Source organism: Hirundo rustica, chromosome 14 (genome assembly GCF_015227805.2).
Source record: "Hirundo rustica isolate bHirRus1 chromosome 14, bHirRus1.pri.v3, whole genome shotgun sequence".
Classification (NCBI taxonomy): Eukaryota; Metazoa; Chordata; class Aves; order Passeriformes; family Hirundinidae; genus Hirundo; species Hirundo rustica.
This window is the reverse complement of record NC_053463.1, coordinates 4,487,344-4,506,865: the sequence shown is the minus strand read 5'-3', so window position 1 is coordinate 4,506,865 and position 19,522 is coordinate 4,487,344. Positions and strand designations below refer to the sequence as shown.

Genomic DNA, 19,522 nt, shown 5'->3' with positions numbered 1-19,522 from the left:
CAATCCCTGTCCCATCCCCATCCCTATCCTGTCCCTGTCCCATCCCTGTCCCTGTCCCATCCCTGTCCCTGTCCCCATCCCTGTCCCATCCCTATCCCTATCCTGTCCCGGCGCTTTTTCCGCCGTGGAGCCGCCGGTAGCGCGGAGCCGCCGTTAACCTCCCCGGCTCGATTCAATGTGACAGTGACACTTCACAGCACATTGCATCCAATCTCATTTGAAGCTGACAAAGATTGTTTCTGTTTTATATCTATTGGTTTATTAATGGCCTACAGCCTCTTAAGCAGATGCATATTCATTAGATAGCCAGCTGTTAGGAGGTTCCCAGATGTCGAAAGTAGCTCTGTCTTGGTGTACATGCTTTTTTTTCCTCCCTTCTCATGAAACAAAGTAATTGTAGCTCAATTAAAGAACCAGTTAATTACTGAGCCAGTACCTTATGGCACAATTCAAAAAAAAAAAAAAAAAAAAAAAAATCTGGAAATTTGTGAGGAGTAAAGACATTTTTAAGAACAGAGATGAGCTGAGCCTTCGCTGTGTTGTACACACGCAGGATTTACATAGAACAGAGACTGGATTACTCCATGTAAAGAACCCCCAGCTGCAGAATCCAGGGATACACTGAGTTCTGCAAAGGCACCTTTCTTCATTGTCCCCATTCTGCAGATTTTCTCTTACCTCTTGTCATTCCTTAGGTGAATAGTGGATGCAGAAACACATAAAAAATGAAAATGAGACACCTCTCAGTTTTTAAAGGTCATTTTACATGGAGAAAAAAATTCCACAGTGTCCCAGCTAGATAAAACTGTGACCAGATCGTTGAACAAGCTGTAGAGATTGACTTACAAATTCCAGGGGCCATCCTTCTGAGTCTCACAACATTAACCCAGCTCACCGAGATGTCTTTGCAACTTCTTTCCTCAGAGTTCTAAAAGCAGCTCCCAGAAGCAGGGCTACCACCAGCATCCCGCCACCACCACCTCCAGGAAGCCCTTTGCCCATGGAAAAGTTTAAAACATTAAAGTCAGCTCCAAGTCCATGGGATATGGGCAAAAAAGGTTCCTGAGGATTGTGCTTTCTGCCTAATTGCACACAGCAACAGCCCCACTCTGTCCCAAGAAGGAGCTGCACTTCCATCACCAGAAGAAGTTGTTTGAAACAATTGAAAACCTGAAACAATTCTAAATTTTAGTCAGTGACACCTTGGAATAAAACTTGTGAGGAAGGAAAAAAAAAATTAAAACCAAAAATGCCCTCAGCATTAAAAACCTTAATCAGAAGCCAGCCATGACACTATAAAATGTCATCTGCTCTGAGTGCGTTTACAGTCGAGCACAGAGGAACGTGGAGGCAATTTTGTAGAGTGACTCCTGGAGCAAAGGCCTTTGAGAATAAAAGTGTCTTTAGATATTTGTTATCCTGTTATAGCTGGTATCACCTTGAGTATACAATGCCTGCCTGCATTATGTAAACACTCCATTGATAAATCCCTCCCCCACCTCCCCTAAGCTGTGTCAGACTGTTCTTAGTTGACAGATAGAGCTGAAACAGATGCTGCTATAAATACCCTTGTTTAGCTGTTTTGAATATAATTTCTTTTGTAGAACATGGTGGATGCTCTAGTTATCACTGAACTTGCACCTGTGCTGGAATTTATTACCCCTTTGTACACATCAAGATGCATTTTTTAATGATTCTATAAAAAAAACCAAACACAGTTGGGTTCTGCTGCCCTTTTCTCCCCTTCTGAGGTAGAGACAACCTTTACGAAGGATTGCACTCATTTTAATTGAACTCTTTTTTAGAAGCTACAGAATCCAGAAGTGGTAAAAGTTTAAGTCTTAGGACCAAACACACAGTAAATTTATAGAACAATGTAATTCTATATATTGAATCCTGTGTTTCTGTATACAGATATACACAACCCAGCTATCCAAACCCTTCAGGAGAGATCCCAGGTACAGCTGCACCAGGCTTTGAAAATGAAGCAAGCAGTTGTACTAACACAGCATGATTTTGGTTATATCCTAGTTCTATAATGCAGCAGGTGATAATGGGTAGATCTGTCTCCATCCACTTAGTAGCTCATTTGTATTTTCACCTGGAAAGGTAATTTCTAGCTTGAAGATACTACTTTGTTCATACCCGAAATACCAGAGATGAAACATTTTATGGTGTTTATCTTAAACAAGTTCAACAGTGTTTTAAGCAAATACCCATTTTATATCCAGTCTTTAAATAAAGATGGAAACCACATTCTGCTAAGCACTGCTACCTGTGATCCATGTGCTTCAACTGGGGAGAAAACTTCCAGGCTCTCATCCCTGCAGAAAAGATGCACAGGGATGCACCTGGCTCACATTCTGAAGGAATCTTGCCAGGGTTTCTTTTCTGATGTTTATTTTGGTTTGAAGGACTTTGCTCTCACCCACCTGCAGAGGACCTGGCTGGCTGACAAAGCTGCCTCTCACACTCCACACACCCTGCTTCGTGGGAATACTGATCCATGGGATGAACAGAGATCAGCTCCTTCCAAAGACCCACCCCAAAGTGAGCACGTTTTCCACTGGAGTTACTCCAACCCCTGACAAAGCTGCTTCGTTATGCGATTTATGTCAATTGCAAGCAAAACCAAGCGTTCCTCTGAAGAGAGGTGAACAACCTGAACAGGGACATGGTCCTTCAGCTCACAGCTGACTATTTCCCTGGCCAAATCTTAGAAGGACAGCACAAGGAACAGACTCATCCTGTTCATCCCAGAACCTTCCAAGGAGGATTGAGAAGCACTGCAGCCTCCAACATGACAGGATAATAACTCTGACTCCCGGTTTAGCTTTCCTCAGCCCCAGCTCCCTGGAAGGAGCCTCCTTCCCACCACAATTCTGCATACATTGAACCAGTCTGAGCCCTCCCATCTGCTCCAACGAGAGGGTTTGAAGATGATTATTCCAAATAAGTGTAAAGGTTTCAGAATAGGAACCAGAGCCATCTCTCCTACTCAGCCGTTGAAGGCTGCCTTGATTACTTTGATGTAACAACACTTGAAAGCTCCTATTCTTTGAAACTAATTTAAACACATTGAATTGTTGAAAGATTAAAAACCGCAGTCAGCTAATTACACTCACTCTCATCTCTTATTCAGCAAATGAATCACTTTTCATTACCACTTAGCTGAAGTACATGAATTTCTGCCTAATTAGAAATGTTGTAGATGGAGCATTAGCAAGGCTGGAGCGGGTCAGGATATCTTGCCTGCTTCATTTTTAATTCCTAACGGTAGAGCCAGATAGGAAAGGCTTCAGATAAGAAGTCATTAAACAATTTTAAATTATTTATAAAAATTACTTTGCCCAAATTATAATTATTTTTTTTTCCCAAATGCTCTCATAAACGTCAAATGGAATGAAAGGAAAAGCAGCCCAACATTGATTTTAATGAACATTTTAATGTTATGTATAACAGAACATTATGAATACAATGGAAACAAAGTTTTATCAATTTAATAATAAAAAAGAAATCCAACATAAGAAAAAGGAGGCAATAAATTTCATACCTATAGTATAGTGTGTATTCTTAACAATATTCCCAGCTTGTGAATATAACAATGTCTTTGTGTTCCAGATTCTAAAATCTTGATTCATGTGAAATTAAATGCAGAATTACAGAAGGAAAACAAGACCCCCCCAAAACCTTAATTCATTCTTTTGCTTTCAGTAAATCAGTAAAATCTTTGACTGCTACAGGTCTCCTTTATTAATATATATATTTTTTACTCCTCTATTGGATTCCACAGCTGCTAATGCCATATTTACACAAAAGAATCAGCAAGTGTTGTATAAAAGTCAGGATCCAATGCCATTGGATTAAGTTAGGTTCTAGATTTACATCACTGAATTGTGATTCACCTGCTGCTGATGCCCTAAACCAGTGGCTCCTTAGGGACATTGGTGCTACAAAGGATGCCAAGTGCCACTGAAGAACCCCAAGAAAGTGCATTTTCTGGAGTTTTCTGAAAGGAAACCTTCCAGCAGTCTTGGGTAAAGCTTCTCCCAGTCTTGCATGGGATATCAGTTGTAAGCATGTTAAGACCCCAAAAATCTGTTGATCACCAAATTGCTGAGAGAGGATTTTTACAATAAAAATTTGGGTAATACAGCAGTGTGGCTGGAACATTAGCAAAAGTATATATACATTCCAGGTCCCTTTGAATTAGCCATAGTCACATATGTAAGCCATTTTTGGACAAAAATATATATTCTTATAAAAAACTGATCATAGTACTTGAGTGACTTCACAATTGTGGACTCAGTGGTAGTAAAAGGAATGATCCAATTATGACAAAGCGATCAGGGAGAGGGGAAAAAAAAAAAGTCAAAGCTCTTCAAGGAAAAAAAAAAAAGTATAAAATTAGATTCAAACATTTTTACCCAGTCCCTAATCCAGTCTTCCATCAAGTCTCAAAGTTAAAATTGGTTCTTCTACATAGGAAAGGTTTTTTGATGGTCTGAATACAAATTATTTTGCAAAATCATCTGACACATTCCTTAGAAGAATCTCTGACCTCTCCAGAATTTGAACACTAGTTATTTCAACACTTAGAAAATAGCTTTTGGTTCTTTATGTAGACACTTTAACTGATAAAGAAAAAAAAAAAGTATTGATCAGTGTTTCCCATCCCTTCCCCAGCTATATTTGTGCCGCTAAAAATCCTTCATTCGGTCTGCCCATTTATTTTACTTTAATCTCCATTTATTTACTTATTTTACAATCTTTATTTGCTAAAATTGGCAAAATTTGCAAAGGCATCTTGCTTGGGCTGTACAGTCCCAGGAGTCAGAGAGGCCATAGCCATGCTGGGTACCCCCATTCCTATTGCGCCCATTCCCGTGGCCGGCACTCCCACGTTCATGCCCATCATTCCCTGGTTCATCATGGGCGTGGGGGCCATGGAGGCCATGCCCATGGTGCCCGACATCACCCCGGGCATTGCCAGCCCCATGGGCCCCCCCAGCAGCGCGTTGGCCTGGGCTCGCACGGGCACCATGCTGGGCTGAGGGCTGAGGCTCACGGCTGCAAAGTTCTGCGTTATCACATTCATCGGTTGTTGCATATCTGCGGCAAAGAGAAAGAGCACAGAAGTCACTGAGTGCAACCTGCTCCTACTGAGGGGGCTCAGTGCAACCTGGTCGTACTTAAAAATACTCATGGACTTTAAGGAACTCGTGTGGTCGCTGCTGTGAACATGGATACCATGGCCAGGCCTGCAGCTATTTGCTGATCTGGACATCAGAAGGAAATTTCTGTACTGAAAAGGTGGTCAGCCCTCGGCAGGGGCTGCCCAGGGATGTCTGGAGCCCACGTCCCTGGAGGTGGCCAAGGAAGGACTGGACGTGGCACTCAGGGCTCTGGGCTGGGTGACAAGGTGGGGATGGGTCACAAGCTGGACTAATGATCCCCGAGGTTTTTTCCAACCTCAGCAATTCTATGATTCTATTGCATTTGTTGCCTGATTTTCTGCTTGAAGACTCAGAAAACTTCTATAGAAGGTATGAATATCATTTTATACCAATAAATATTCTAGAGAAGTTTTAAAGATTAGGAAGCTCAAAGTCAAGACACAACAATGGTGCAAGCTGTACAGCAGAACCTGCACAGACACAGCCTCCTGAACACAGCAATCTCCATTTACAGAACATCACTTGTGCCACAATGTCACAGTGGTTCACGAAACAAATGTGACTAAAGGAAGGAAAAGAGTAAAGGACAGAAGACTTGGATCTCAGGGACAGCCTATGGAACACAGACAGGCCTGAGTGTGCCAAACAGTGCAGTGATCACTTACTCTGTTGCTGCATCATGGTATTAAGCGATGGCTGTTGGGGCTTGGAAGGCTGCATCCCAGGTACTAAATTGTCCAAACTGATATTTACACTGGGATCTGACCAAGTTGAAGGTAGAGTTTTGCTTGCATTTTTCTGGACCATCTCTGTCCTTGCATTATAAAGTGAGTTAGGCTTCGGCATCATTGGGTTCACGCTTTGCAGAGGCTAGAAAAAGAAAAGTCTGTTGGGATTCACTTCAAACAATTTACTGGTAGGAAATAGGACTAAACAAGAAGTATTCAGTTTCCCCCAGAAGATAATAAAACCCCACAAAGCCATGAACTTTAAGCTCTTCCAAAGCAGGGCTGCCAGGTGCTGTTCCACAGTTACATCAGAAGAGTATTTGTAAGCAGAAGTAAATCCCACATCAATGTGGAGTGACAGTGACCAGCAGCAGATCTGAACTCAAACATGCCAGTACTTTCCTCCTAATACCAAGCTGATCCATTACAGTTTCCAAACCACTCTGCACTGCAGCAGGCTGTGAGAACAGACCAGTCCTCACCTCCACCTACTTGAGGCTGGAACCTGTAACATTCTGTAGAGAATGGCTTTCCACTACCAAACTCAACTGCTCCAAAAAAGCAGCTACACCTCCTAGAGCAATGAAGCCCATCTTCAAGACTTTTCTATTTAGGAGGCAATTAAAAAAAATTTGACAAAATGCTGATCACATCTGAGTGACCAGGTCTAATTCATTTCAGGAGAGGAATGGATTCATCTTCAAAGCTGTGATTAAGGAGAAAGTCATTAGCAAACTGCAGCAACAGCAGCATACCTGTGACCTGGACATGGGTAAACTGACGCCCACGGAATTGGAACTCATCATGGAGAAATTCATGCTTTGTGAGGAGGTCATGGTGGTCTGAGAGGGTCCCATCAAATCAAAAAGATCCATAGAATTGGAAGCAGCTGGAGGCTGGCCCGGAGCTGACTGTGAGCCACTGAAGAGCTCTAGAGCTGGCTGCTGTGCCGTGCTGCTGAAGAGGTCTCCAGACGGAGCACTGGCACAAGGAGAAGCTTGGTTGAAGGCACTCCAGTCACCAAAGTCTCCATTTCCACTTGTTGCTGTACCTGAAGGAAAGGCAACAGTGAGAGAGGAAGTAAGACAGAGAAGAAAGACAAGACTTAGAGAAAGACACTGAGCAAATGCCATATTCCATGAACTGAAACAAATGAGAGCTGATCTGTGCCCGTCCAGATTAACATCTGCAGGTAGAACCTCCATCTGGACATCATTCCCTCTCATGAATATTCCAACAATTTTAACAAGGTATAAAAGGGAATCTGAAACACCCGTACACAAAGTAGATGTTTGGTAAGATGTCACCTGTGGATGCCAGGCAAGCAGGGAGAGGTTTGCTTCAGTTGAAGTAAAATTGGAAGGTAACTTGGGGTAGACTGGGGACTACAGTCAGAACAACATCGAGAACTTAGATAATATTTATCAACCTTTTATCTTGGCATTCTGGTATTTGCAGAGAGAGCAGTTGTCGGGAACAAGCAACTGGATAAAGCAAATTCCATCATGATAAAGACAACTACATTCAAATTCGGTTGCATACAACTGTAGCTTTTTGTATAAAACTGCACTGAGAGACACAAACCCCAGAACTTTGAAAGCAGGTTGCCAGGGAAAGCTAATTTGAGATGATAAGGAATAAGCAATTCCCATCCACAAAGTGCTCATGTAAAACACATTAGTTTTTTAAATTTGATTCCTGAACTAAATGCCTTGATTTGAAGCAGAAATTCCATCTTGGATCAATCATTTCTCTCAGCAGCAGCTTTGCTGAACTCTTGTAGTTCATCACTTAAACACTATTCCATTTCAAGAGATGGGGTTTTTGGAGACAAGTGTTTAAATCAGAACACAGAACTCAGAGCTCTCTCTCTATTTCTCTCTGAAGGCAAAGCCAACAGCACGAGTTGTTTGTAGACACCTGCAAGGGCACCTCTTCAGCATCACAGATGTTGTGACACAAACCAGTGAACTGAGAGCGTGTCAAACCTTGGAGTCAAACAGGAGGAGATGTTCCCTCCCTCAAAACATGTGTTTCCCTATTAACAGGGAAAGTGTTGATTCACAGCAGTGATGGGAGAAGAAAAGCTTAAAACAGCATTTGCAGAAGATGCTCAATATGAAGCAACACCATGTAAACAGCTCACAGGCTACACAGTGAAACACACTCCAAGCTTGGGCCACTGGCCAGCTCAGCTTTTTGATTCTCTCACTGATTCACTTTTGGTACTTCAGCTACATCATCAGCAACAGTGCTGCCACAGGAAATGAACTTTGAGTGCTGGTGAACATGTAAATAATCTCTTGCATTTCTTTAGCTAACTGAACAAAGGCCCAAATACATTGAGCTGGGGCAGATGAATTCAGTGCCAGTTTCTATTTCCTGCCCTGCAATGGCTGCTTCCATAATGTATTCCACCCCCTCATAAGTAACTGTAGCAGTCTTTCACACTTTGTGTAAATATTTATCAACATACACCTTCAACCTTTAGTCATCTCTCTTTACCAACACATTACAATTTAAAGAATAGTAGAAGAGTAAATTTGTTCACAAAACCCAAGTATTGCCAACAACTTCAGCGCATGAAGTGGGCTAATATTCATTAGCTCAGGGCCTTGCTAGAACATTTGCTTTGATCTTCCTCACAAAGAGGCACTATATTAGAATGTTTCAATTAGTATTACGTATTAAAAATTAAAATCTACTTTAAATATTCTTGATAGATAAGTAAATGCTGAGTGTGCTCCTTCTGTGTTCAGAGCTGTGCACTGAGCACCAATAATGGAAGTGGGGGTAAAAGGGAGAAGGTTTTGCCCCTTCAGTAGGACTTCAAAGATGATTAATCAAGAAGGAAAAGATTTCTAGAGGGGCTTACACTGTTCAGGAATGATTAATCATTTCACAGGACTCCTTGTCCCTTGCATAATGGTGATTGGAATAGATTAATCATGTTAATGCAGATAAAGGATTGTATCAATTTAGGCTGTATTAACACAGGAGTTATTTGCATAGTAGGCAGCTTTGTGTTTGCAAAACAACTTGGGTTTGACTGTGAAAGCCTGTAAAAAAGCAGAGCAGTTCTTTCCTACCAAGTAAACAGAAGGTCTGTTAACTAATCCAAGCCCAGTGGAGCCCTCCCAACACAGCAAAATAAAGGAGGAGATGTAAACGTGCTGACTAAAAGCTGGCTCCCAGGTACATTTGCTGCTCTTCTCTCATTTTGTACTTGATCCTGCACCCTGGCTGAGAATCCCCCATCACAAACAACACTCCTGCTCCAATTAACTTCACAAAGGACAGCCAGCCAGCTCTCCCCACTCAAGGGTTGTCTGCAGCCCTGTAGGATGCCACAAACATTCCACCAAAGGAAAATGGATCACTTGAGGTGGTTTCCAAACACGTTTTATTGATTTCAAGTCCAATTTTAAGGGAAACCTTTTCAGATGGTGGCCATGTCTCCTGACAAGCTTGTCTGTCTGCAGGTAAAATGTCAGCACATGCACTGAGCCAGGCTGCATCTTCCTTCCTCCCAGAGCACTTGTGGTCCAGTTATACACACACACACAGCTTACCCTGGAAAGGGAAGGGACTTTCAGTAATGCCACAAGGCATCTCTTGCCCTCCTTCCACCCTTCAACAGCACTGCAATCCCTAAATCAATCCTACCTTGCGACGATGGGAAACTCGCTGAAGCAGCAGGTGAGCTAAAATCAGCAAATCCTCCAAATGGGTCACTTGATCCACCTAGGAACAGAGGGAAGCCAAAGCTGTTACAGGACTGTGCAAAGATCCACTGCAACAACTGCATGTGGGATTTATGAAGAAGAGCTGTTCTGCACTTGACACAATAGATTTATTGATTCTGCTCCCTAAGTTGGCTCTGTTTGCCCGTTCATACCCAGACTATGTTTATACAAGCCTGAGCAACAATAAACTGGATTATTTCCAACTGCCTTGCAGATCTTGCAGCTTTGTTTTCCATGGGAAGAACTGAAACATGCAAGTTTTTGTCACCTCTAAAAATAAATTCAGAGATATTAAAAAGATTAACAAGTTTTTAATTAGGGAGTGATGCTACCAGTTTGGCACTTTGTAAAATTAAAAATTTGAAAGCATAATATAAAAAGGCCAAACATTCTTGTTGTATAAAGCTAATTTATTATGCTTCCTATGAAAAATTACATGTCACCTTATATTTAGTTTTTGTGTTACTTAAAGCATGAATGATTCTGCACTGATCTTGAATAGGATTTCAAGGACAGAGCTTGCATTTGTGTTCATTTTTTTATAAGTTTGCTTCCCTTCTGCAGCATGAACATTAAGTTTTCCAACTAGACATTTGTATACAGCATATAAATTATTAACTTCTGAATACAGCATAGTAAGAAACTTTCATTAAAAAGATACAGCCAAGGTATAAAAGCAGATTTAAGAACCATATTATACAGCTGATTTTTAAAATTAACTCAGAAAAGTTACAAAAAACACCTAGTTATGGCTGGTACTGCTTTTAAGCAGGGATTCCACTGACCAGAGGACCAGTTGACCTTATTTGTTTGTCCTCAAAGATTTCACCTCCAAGCAGTCCCACCCTCACAAGAAGCTGCAGCAGTTCAATTATTTTGCTTTTAGTGTTCTGCGTACATTATATAGGTTACATCACAGCTGCTTAGCCTGCAGTGCTTAGGAGGCAGCCAGGTGGGACTGGAACATCTGTGCTGCACTCAAACACCACCAGGGACAGCTTCCAACATCTGGTGCCATTTCGGAATTGTCTTATCGCTGCAAGACATTCTGCCCCATCTGCTACTCTCAACTGGGTTAATTAAACCAGAACCATCTTCTTTTTAATAAATGGCCAGCAGTAATAAAAGGAACCATTCACTTCCTAATACATGTGTACTTGTATTTCTTTTTAATGCTATTTTACTGTAGACATTGCCAGGAAGGCGACTGCTCTTCCAAGGGGAAACGTCTTCTTGCTGAGTGCGTAGTGCGGGATAGAAAACACGAGCAGAGAATGCAAGGATGGTCTCTGAATTTTCAGACACAGCACTACAGAAACTCTTTTAACACCTTTTCAAGAGGGAAACAACTTCAGAACAAGTCAAGAAACTTCAACTCAAATTCTGAAGAGATCTAATAAGCATCTCGTGTTTATACACAAGTTGTATTCCAACACCCAAGGATGAAAAAGGGACAGTGAAATATCAAACTAAAAACCTGATCTGATCCTGTTTACCCTGTCTACTGCCACGAACATTTTCAAGTAATTTTTTCCCCACATATGTGCTTACTGAGTTCAGAACAGGTTAATGGTTTGAGGGTTTATATGCTGAATGAGCAACGCAGATGACACACTCCTGACCACATACTCAAAGGAAAAAATAAAAATCAATGCTCCCTGCTACACCTATTATCCTTGGGCTGCCTGACAGTGCCTAGGGATTAATTTAATTTTAAAAACAGAACTAGGTTCAAACCCAAAATAACCCCTTAACATCTTCAGTCAAGTTTAACTTTTCCTCACCATCTCTTGCCTGTTTTCAAATCAAACTGAGTTTCAGAGAGAGATGACAGATTAGGCTGGATGCAGTAACTCTCTAAAGAAAAGGTTAAGGAACCTCAGCTCAGTAACACCAAAAAAAATCTTCCAGCAGGTCTAACCAGGGGTTTTACACTTTCTCTTTTATGGCAACCAAGCACGCCCTCACATACAAACTGTGGTGCTCCAGTAAAGAGTAACACTGAGCCCAATCAACCCTTTCACATCTCTGCACCTGAAAATACACAGATAAGCAACCCTTAAGTTCCCTGAACTGACATCACTTCCCTGCCAGTTCCTTCACAGCACACATCAAAGGCTGCATTTGACCCTTTCCCCCTGCCTTGCCTGACCCTGGGAATGTTCCCACACCCTGTGCAAAGAGCAGTGGTCATAACAAGTGACCTGCACGTGAAGGACAGTGCTCATCTTCTCAACGTGAGCAAGCCTCAAAGATTCCCATACCAGATCTGTCACTACAAATGAACCCTTTCCATCTGCCTGCTCAGGTCAGCAGAGGTTATTTAGCAGGACCAGCTGGTGATGTGCCTCTTCTCAGCACCATTTCTAAATGCTGCTTTGGAAAAAGGAGAAAAAAAGATTTAAAAAAGGCTGACTACAGCAACGAGCCAAACTGATGAAAGATTTAAATACACCGTAACACAGAAGCTGCCACAGTTCTGTTTGAAATACAGGCAGGTTCACTTTGAAGTGGAAATATCTATTCTCAATGAGATCTTGTTTTTATAAAAATAAAAACATACACACTGTATATAAAGCAAAAAAGGTTCCAATCCGTTCTGCCACAAGAATTGGATAGAAAAAAAGCCAGTATTGACTTGGGATAGTGGTTCTGATTCAGGATCTTAAACTTTCATAGCACTGTGGTAACTCTGGTGTACAATGAACACCTATGTATGTGAGTTTAAAAAAAAAATTGGAAATTGAACAAAATTAAGTTCTTCCTTAAATTTATGCATTTGTGCATAAAAACAGACACATGAATTGACTTGTATTTCTTAATCTCTAGGAATTAACTCATTTCAGAACAGACATAAAACACTGTCTACTCTCCCAAAAACAAAAGTGAGTAAAGATTTAAAGATCTACTCAAAATAAGTAAGAAAAGATTAAGACAGATGTCAGAGTCTGGGAAACTGACAGTTTTCCTCCTCTGCAGTAGAGTTTTGGTACATTTTACATGCATTAAACACTGCCAGAGGGGTAACGTAGTGATGGAAGGAATCGCAGTCACACAGAAAGGTCCTGGTACTGACTTTGGTCACCCAGGACAATCAAAGCCCTGGTGTGACCCTACAACACCCCCAGGAGTGGTGTGGATTCAGTTAGGGGTGAGCAAGACCAGTCCTTACAAACACAGGGCTGCATTCATGGCCTGCAGCCACTCTGAACTGCCCCTCCTTGGTGCAGCCTCTGTCATTTCACCTTGTCTTTAAAGCAAGGGCCCAGAGAGCCGTGGCTCAGAGAGATGCACACCCCCTCTGCAGTGCCAGCAGATCCTGTCCATCAGGGGATATTCCTCATCTGCAATGGGAAGGTTTCTCTCCAGGAAATACTTGTACTTATTTGCTACTCCAAGTGGTCTCATGCTACAGTTCACTTTCTCCCAACTCTGCCATCAGACCACAAGTGCACAGAAGTTCTTTTTCTATTCCATGCCACCACAAACCCATTGATACCAGGAAGCTGTAAGCACAATAAAAAGTCTGAATTTCAAGTCTTAGGTTTTGAAAAGCAAAGCACCAATCCTCTGAACTCCTACCAATCCCATAGGAATGCACTGAAATGTAACACACTCCTAAAAAGAATCTGCTTTTTGGAAGCATAGGGGTAAGACCACGTGAGGATTTTCAGATTTGCTACAAGTTTAGAGAGTGAAGGATGTGTTTTAAAATGAGTAATTTCACTTTTAGGTAGCAATTTCTTTTTGGTTCCAGGGTTTGGATCAACCAAGGGCCAAGAGAAAATAAGACAACAAAACAAGTTTGCTATATTCCTCAGATGAATGCTTCCATGAAGATTATCCATCTGCCCAGCCTTTGAACTGCACTACGAGAAATGCTTGAATATGAATGGATTGCACTCGCTTTTAGAGTTAATTATAAATAACTGCATTACATGCACAGTTTCTGACAGACTGATCTAACAGTTAATCTTTGTGTTCCCAACATTTATTAGTCCCACGCAATAGCACACAGTGCCTTGCTACAAATGGTTCTTTCTAGGTAGTTTTACATTTTTTCAGGTATTCACTTCTCAATTTATCTAGTTTATCTTTATTCTAGCAACAAACAAGCTTCTCCTCAGAACTGGAACAGACCCCAAACCTACCTGTGGAAGCTGGCTGGCTGGCTCCATCAAACAACAGGTCCACCAGGTCGTTAGAGGACTTGCTGCCAGAGGGGACAGCAGCCTGGAGGAGAAATTACACCACAACTCAACTCATGGTGTCATTAATCAAATGACATTAAGAAGTTCTCTGGGGTTTTGAAGGATTTTGTTTGCTTTGAAAGATAACGGATTTGTCTTTAAAGCCAACAATCACATAGCTAACTGTGAAATCAAATACTGAAAAGCTAAAGGCTCATTGTTTTTTATAACAAGAATCTGGTAACTTCTCAGTAAGTATGCAGCTTCATAGAATCTTTAACACTTCATGCCAAAATTCTCTTTGCTGTCCTGAAGAGAGCAGAACATGCTAATGACTATATTCAAAAAATTCTACACCTTAAAGCAATCACAATTAATTACAATTACACTGTTCCACAGACTGTGGTTAAGTCCAACTAAACATTTTTGATAAAACAGCTCCCTTGAAGGCTACATAAAACCTACCCTAAATTAGAAATTGTCTTAGAGGATAGAAGAAAACAGCTTCCAAAACGATGTGCTGTCCTGCTGTCTCACCTTTGTTGTAGGCTGTGCAGGATGAGCAGCAGAGTTCTGTTCTGGACTTGCTTTATCTCCTGTGTAATGAGCTGCTGCTCCCAAGTCAATGGTTTTTGAAGGATTTGCCGAGCGTTTCTGTCTGATGGTGGTAATTTCTGTAGCTTGTGCAATATGAATGTGTTTTGTTGTCACAGTCTCCTCTTCATCTTTAAATTCAGCTTTGGGAGATTTGCCTCTTCTTGATTTTTCCTCATCACTGTCACTAGAAAAACAAAAGTGATAGCACAGCATTTGTGATCGACTTCTCAGTTCCTTGAGCTGACATTTGGCTTAAGCCACAAGAGTCTTGTTTACTGCACTTTCTTGTAGCAACAGTTCATGATAAAAATGCTGCTTTTTCCTCCATTTGAGAGAGGAACTGTTTCACCCTTACACAACACGTCACACCACACAGCATTGCACCTGTTGTACAGAAGCAGTGGAGAAAAGCAGGTTATTTTGTTTAACATGAAGTATAAGTCCAGGACAGAGAATAATAGGAAATCCGTGTTTAAACCCAGTACATTGAATTAACTTCTGACAGGAACTCCCCCACACATTATGTAATGCTTCAGCAACAGAAAGTTAAGTTGGCAGGTGTGCTCAGACTTACACCAAGAGACAGAAAGCACTGAACCACATTCTGTACTGTCTTGAACAACTCCATTTGTATTTCACCTCATTTCCTTTTCCAGGGAAACAGGCTTTCATATTCTTTAAGGTGTTTGTGGGAAAAAAATGCTCACAGAATTATGCAATGCAATGTTACCGTTATCAGAGCACGCACAGTTGTCCTCAAAAGGTAAAAGAATAAAAATATCACCCTTTTAGGCAAAAACTTTTTAGATGTTGCTGCAAATCATTTGAATAATTTGTTACATTTTCTACTTTCGTACTTTAAGTCTTCCACAAAGAAAGTAATTGGCCCCCACCACCAGTCATGTTACCATCAGGATTTGTACATAACAGTGAGAATTGCTGTAGAGAAAGCTTAAATACATTAGAACATATTTTGAAATCGTAATTCCCTTAGCAACAGAGTTGAAAGTGGAAGGGTTTTATATTTTAATAATGCATTAGAATACTAAAACTGAAAAATTTAAGAAAGGCTGTCCCTTTGTCAGAGGGAATGTGACAGTAACTGCAATACACTCTCGGGGGGAGCCTTTGTTCTGTGCTAACAATGGTGGCTTTTTGGGAACACGTTGCATGTGCCGTTTCCTCTGTGCATGTTACCTGCTCACCACTGGGGATGGCTGACTACACTAACACAAATGCTCACTCCCTTCTGCAATTCTTTTACTGTTAAAAAGATAAATTTCACAGCAGCTCCTGGCATTGGGAGCAGAGGGATCTGCACATTATCCTGGTGTACACAGGGCATCCATCCCAAATGCCCTGGAGGAGGGTGGAGGATGCTGCTGGAAGCATCCAAGACCAAGACAGCACAAGTAAGGCTCAGTCTCTCCATGTATTGTATTCAATACCTGCAATGCATTTCTTGTCCCCACTACAGAGTCCAAGAATGTTGTGTGGGCTGAGGAAACAAGTGACAAGCAAAGTCTGATAGATGCAGAACTGCCATAGATCAACCTCACTAATGCAGGGATGGAAAAAGTTACTCTTTGGTGAGATACAGCAAAATAAATTACTAAAGGCTCTGAGGAAAGAAATTAAACATATAAGCCAGAAAGGAGAATAAATATTACAAAACTCAATTTTCTATGACAACGTGTACTGCTTCCAAACCCTCTCAGGAGATCCACTTTTTATTTAATGGTCACATTAACAAAAAAAGAGTACATATTAATGTTTGCTCTAAGTGTGTTTACTGTGCTCAGTAAAATTGCAGTGTGTTACCTGAGAATTGCACAGAGAACTTCAAAATAAAATTATAGCAATGTACCAAATAATTAAAAAACTTCTACAAAAAAGTATATAATTACAACTTTGAGAAATCAAAGTATGGACACATACTCTTTTCCTCTGCCTTAAGTTTTTTGTAGTGAGGTTTTGTTTTTTTTAACATCCTTTAGGAAAACAACAACAGTTTACTGAAACTTTAAGTATATCTAAATTACACCCCAATGTAAAAGTAATTCTTTAGCTACAAGTTGCCTTTAAACATGGCTGTGGTGTCCTTTCAGAGGAACACTGGAAGCTTTGCTTCCTTTCTGTCCTGTCTATTCTGTAACCCTTCTGAATACTGGAGAAACAAGGATTAACAGTGTTAGGAATTTTTAGGAAAAAAATGCAGTGTTTCAGAATCACCTCTGTGTGTCTGCAGGTAATTCAGAAATGAGAATTTCAGTGTGCAGTGCTGGACTCAGGAGAGCAGCTGGTTTATTCACCTAAGAAGTAACAAGCACTAAGAAAGAAAACCAGAGGCTTTCCCACCGCATGGGGTATTGCTTGTTGTTTTCATTACTTGCACAGGGATATATTACTGGAAAAAAGAATCCATTTCCCCCATAAATGTTAGAATTTTTCATCTGAATTAAAAAGCAAATTTGGCTTCTCCAAAGCTCACTGTGTAAAGCAGTTGCACTGAAATCTACTGTACACTCAACATTTTTTATCATTTAGCTCTCTGGTAAAGTTCTTATTTCCTTCAAGCATTTTTTCCCATCTATGCAAACCACTGGCTTTGTAAGTAAGTCAGAAATCCACAAGTCTGGCCAAGTTCTCCTGATGTGCAAAGACCATGGCTTCCAAATTTTACAGGCCACAGGTAAGATGTGTAAGACACATTTATTCTTTGCGCTTCAAGGCTTTTATTGGCCTTACAGTACTCAAGCAATAATGGTTTATAAAGTTATTAAGACAGAAACAATAGAACATAACAGCATGTTTGCCAGCTGAGTGAGTATCACCATTTAGTCACTTTTCCAAGTGAAATGGCAACTAAATTGTTATTATATGGCAGCAGGCTACAAATAAGCCAGTACATTTTTGGCACTTTTTTCTACAAAAAATTGCTGAAGTGTGGAAACACAAATGCAGAGATTTCATGAGGCATTTACAAAAGAATGCTATTTTAAGCCCAAGTTATATGATAATTAAAATTTCATGCCACCTTCAGTTTTAATATTTAAATATAGCATTTTGCTAATAAAGCATGCACTAATGCATGTATTTACAGTATCTTCAAGGATAAATACAGACATTTTACAACCTTGAGTTCAATCTTCTTAGATCCTCTGATGGATTCTGTAGAAACAAACCTCTTCATTCAAACCCTTGGATAAAATCCCTTCCATGGTATTTGATCCCCATGTCAAGAGAAGAGAAAAAGAAATTCCAGGCTGGGTTTTGAAGCAATGTTGAAATGCTGCAGCCTGGATTCCTTCTTAGAGGAGAATAACCTGCAAGCACCAAACTGCCTTTGCTCATGTGTGTCCCAAAAATCCCTCCTTTTATTCCAAGTCTCAAGTTTATCACTTTTATAAATTTTGAGACAAATACTCCACCACCTATAGACCAAAAAATCAGGAGAAAAATCAAACATAAGGGACAAGGGTTACAAGAAAAATGTAATATTAGCCAGAGAAAAAGAGCAGTGTAACTTGGGGTAGAGATGTACAGTAGAGAGTCATCAAAATAAGCTGCTTTTGCTAAAGATTAGACTGCAGAAAGGACTGTCTACACCACTGAGAAATACAAGACTTTATCCAGCATAAGTAAGAGACAAGAGCCATTCAAAAATAAAACAAAGGAAGTAAGATTAAAAAAAAAAAGTCTACTGTATATCCCCTATGTGAAACGTGGCTGGTGAGGTCTGCAGACATCATGGGACAAGTTGCTTTTGAAAGATAAGTACAGAAATGCACACAGAAATGTGCCATTGTTACATGTGAAATTGTTTACTCTTCTGATCCCTTCTCTTTGTTGTCCATTGATATTAAGTTCTAAGAGGGAACCCTGATGTGTGCAAAGAATACCAGTTTCATGATTTATTAATGCCTCAGCAAGAGGACCACATGGGCTTTCCCCCAGAAATGCTGCCATTGTTGTTATTTTTTGTTTCTGTGCAAAACTGCTTTAGTTTTGTATCACACATATGTGTGCATGTGCATCCTTATGTTCGTATACATGTGTGACTATCTAAATATATTATAGTAAAAAATATTAATCAAATCTCAGTGCAAATTTGAATTTTCAGTTGTTTCCCCAAAGGGAATCATTTCAATGTACTTGAGCACTTTCTCTACAGCAATTTCAGATTCTGTTAAGTACAAACTTGATCTCCAGATAATTAAATTCAATGCACCTGTTGAAGTGTGACAGATGTAAAGTTCTTTCCGTAGATTTTCTCCCTTATTGAAGAAATTTAATGACCAGATGTAAAATACAAGAATTTTCTTGAAAAGCCCCAGCTCAAATTGACTTGATTTTTTTTATAAGAAATCACCTGCAGGCTGTTCTTCCTGAGATCAGCTCCGGGAAGCAGCACTGTGTCAAAGCAATTTCAATTTTCCTCCTTGGCACTCCAGCATTCAGAGCGTGTGTAGCATTAAGTGGCAGCCTTCAGTACACTGGCACACGAGCACTAAATTGCTGAGACAAGGAAAAGCTTTGGATATTTCAGCCAAATTCCCTGCTTTGCCAGCAGCTGGGGCAGTAATGGAAGGCAGCCAAGAGCAGTTAACTACTGCCAGAGCCACGCTGCTCCCCAAGGCCAGGGGGACCTGCAGAAGCCCAGGAAGCAGGTACTGAACACAAATACAGATACAAAGAATGGCAGAAGATTGTAACTCATATCCAGCAATGTCAAACTGCTTCTTAAGAGCAATCTCACAGATAAATTCAGGTTAAAACAACTCCAGTACCTGCACCTTTCCGGAGAGTCTTCTCTATCTTTCCTTCGGAATTTGCTGATGGTGTCATCGATCGTGCTGCCGATCTTGTCACTGAGCTCCCCCAACTTATCACTGAAAGGAAAAGTTGACTTTTTATCCCAGTCTTCGTCCCATTTGGACTTGGGCTCAGGATCGTATCTTTCACCTGGTAAGACAGAGATAAGAACTATGAAAGGTACCAAAAAAATGCCTGTGGTCTTTCTGGAATCCCTCTCAATCCCCCCTGCCCCCCACACATGAGCTGTACAAGTTTACAGCCTGAAA

General features: G+C 40.7%; 1 protein-coding gene across 1 annotated transcript in view; it reads right to left on the bottom strand.

The window, feature by feature from the left end:
• Positions 1–3,425: 3,425 nt before the first annotated feature.
• CLINT1 (clathrin interactor 1) overlaps positions 3,426–19,522 on the bottom strand; it is a 45,193-nt gene continuing 29,096 nt past the window's right edge. Inside the window, exons 6-12 of the mRNA XM_040078387.1 lie at positions 19,229–19,403; positions 14,379–14,622; positions 13,803–13,884; positions 9,572–9,649; positions 6,661–6,956; positions 5,843–6,047; positions 3,426–5,112 (exon numbers count right to left, since the gene is read on the bottom strand). Coding sequence (XP_039934321.1) covers positions 4,772–5,112; positions 5,843–6,047; positions 6,661–6,956; positions 9,572–9,649; positions 13,803–13,884; positions 14,379–14,622; positions 19,229–19,403 — 1,421 coding nt within the window. The 3' untranslated portion in view covers positions 3,426–4,771. The remainder of the gene's footprint in view (positions 5,113–5,842; positions 6,048–6,660; positions 6,957–9,571; positions 9,650–13,802; positions 13,885–14,378; positions 14,623–19,228; positions 19,404–19,522) is intronic.